Source organism: Loa loa (genome assembly GCF_000183805.2).
Source record: "Loa loa unplaced genomic scaffold supercont3.1046, whole genome shotgun sequence".
Classification (NCBI taxonomy): Eukaryota; Metazoa; Nematoda; class Chromadorea; order Rhabditida; family Onchocercidae; genus Loa; species Loa loa.
In genome coordinates this window covers 1-1,770 of record NW_018109226.1, presented here as the reverse complement: position 1 = coordinate 1,770, position 1,770 = coordinate 1, and the positions used below count along the sequence as shown (strand labels likewise).

The window sequence follows — 1,770 nt, the reverse complement described above, 5'->3', positions numbered from 1 at the left end:
AAAATTGAATTTGTTATTTCTAGTTGTATCTATGTTCTTCTTTTTCTTTCCTCTTCTTTTTTTTTTTTTTTTTTTTTGTCGTCCAATACTTTTTAAATAAATGATCAAATTTCAGATTAGAAATGCTGACATTGAAAGTAACAGGATTTACATTGTTATTGGTAACGCTTGCATATTGCAAAATGCAAACAGTCACAGTGAAAGGACAAGTGGCATGCAGTGATAAATCGGTTAATAATGTTCATATTGAATTACGAGAAGCTGATACATGTTAGATTTTCTTGAATATTTTACTATTTATTTTAATTTTTAATTTTATCTGCATCTTCCAGGAAATAATCAATCATTTTGTCTTATATGCTAAATGATCAAAAAATTACAAACATAACCTGAATTGAACCGTACAAAATTATTCATCTCAGATTATTCTCTGATCTTTTCTTAATGCATCACTTATTCAATTTATATGTCCTTCAAATGTCCTAAGCTATATTAATTTAATTCTAAACTAAAACTTTCTTTCATAATTACAAAATTTTTGTCCGGTAGTTAAGATTGGCATAAAATTTTTGCCGTACATTAGTTAATCCATAGTTTAGTCAATATTTGAAATTCAGTTCTATGAATAGAAAATGAAAACTTTTGAAGTTAGTAGAGCAGCTTTTTTAAAAATAAATTGTTCAAGGGATGAAATAACTATATTTCATTTCATAATTCGTGTGAAACTTTAAAGGGGATCCTGACGATTCACTTTCTGCAACTCATTCTGATCGACAAGGACGTTTTGAAGTGAGTGGACAAGAAGATGAAATAGGCAGTATTGAGCCTTATTTACGCATTACTCATAGCTGCAGCGATGGTGTCATCGATCCAGTAAGTTTCGAATAAATTACCCGATAAAACTTTAATCATTCCAATGATGAAATGATATCATGGAATGAAAGGTTTTCATCAACGGATTAAAACTTTCCTTCGATGCTTGCACTTCGTTTTTGATAGTGATAAAATTTAAAGCTAAAAAAAAAAAAAAAAAAGAAGAAGTTTAAAAGAACAAAGAGCATTGAGAGGAAGACAATTCCATGAGATAAATATGACTTTTTAAATTTTTAGCACTGATCGAAACATAAAGGCAAGAAAAATTCGTTCCTTCTTCAATTTCCATTTACGAAATGTAATCATTTCAGAAATGTAGGGTTGTGGACGATTATATAATCCCAAAAGATTACATCAATGATATCTATAACATGGGTATCGTTAGTCTGAATATCGCTCAAGAAGGCAGGAAGAAGAATTGTGCTTAAAGATATATTATATTTTTATGACTATTAACGTATTTATTCATGTTGAAACTATAATTACCTTTAAATTCAATGATTTTTAATAAATTTTTTTATTACAATGATTGACTAATATTACTGTACACACTTTAGTGACTTATAAATGATAGAAAAGATTGATCAGATAAAAGGGTGGAAAAAAAAAAAAAAACTAGATAAATGCATGAATTGCTCATAAGAGCACATCTGTTCTTGCTGATGTAATTGCATACTGGACACAGTTAAACGCTGCAATTGAAAAATACACCCGTTAAAATTAAAAAAAAAAAAAAGAAAAAGAAAAAACTTGTTAAAAACAAATTATTCGTATTTTGTACTGGTCAACGTCTAATTTCGATTTTTTAAATTACCTAATTTAATTTCTTCTAATACTCAGAAAATTTCCACCATCCTGTTACGATTAATACAGTTAAAAAAAAAAACGATTACTTTC

General features: G+C 27.9%; 1 protein-coding gene across 1 annotated transcript; it reads left to right on the top strand.

The window, feature by feature from the left end:
* The first annotated feature begins 105 nt into the window (after positions 1-105).
* Positions 106-1,360, top strand: LOAG_15246 (hypothetical protein). The gene is made up of 3 exons (XM_003150737.2): positions 106-270; positions 734-873; positions 1,185-1,360. The coding sequence occupies exons 1-3, from the start codon at positions 123-125 to the stop codon at positions 1,299-1,301; spliced, it is 405 nt and encodes a 134-aa protein (XP_003150785.1). The 5' UTR covers positions 106-122; the 3' UTR covers positions 1,302-1,360.
* The last annotated feature ends 410 nt before the right edge of the window (positions 1,361-1,770 follow it).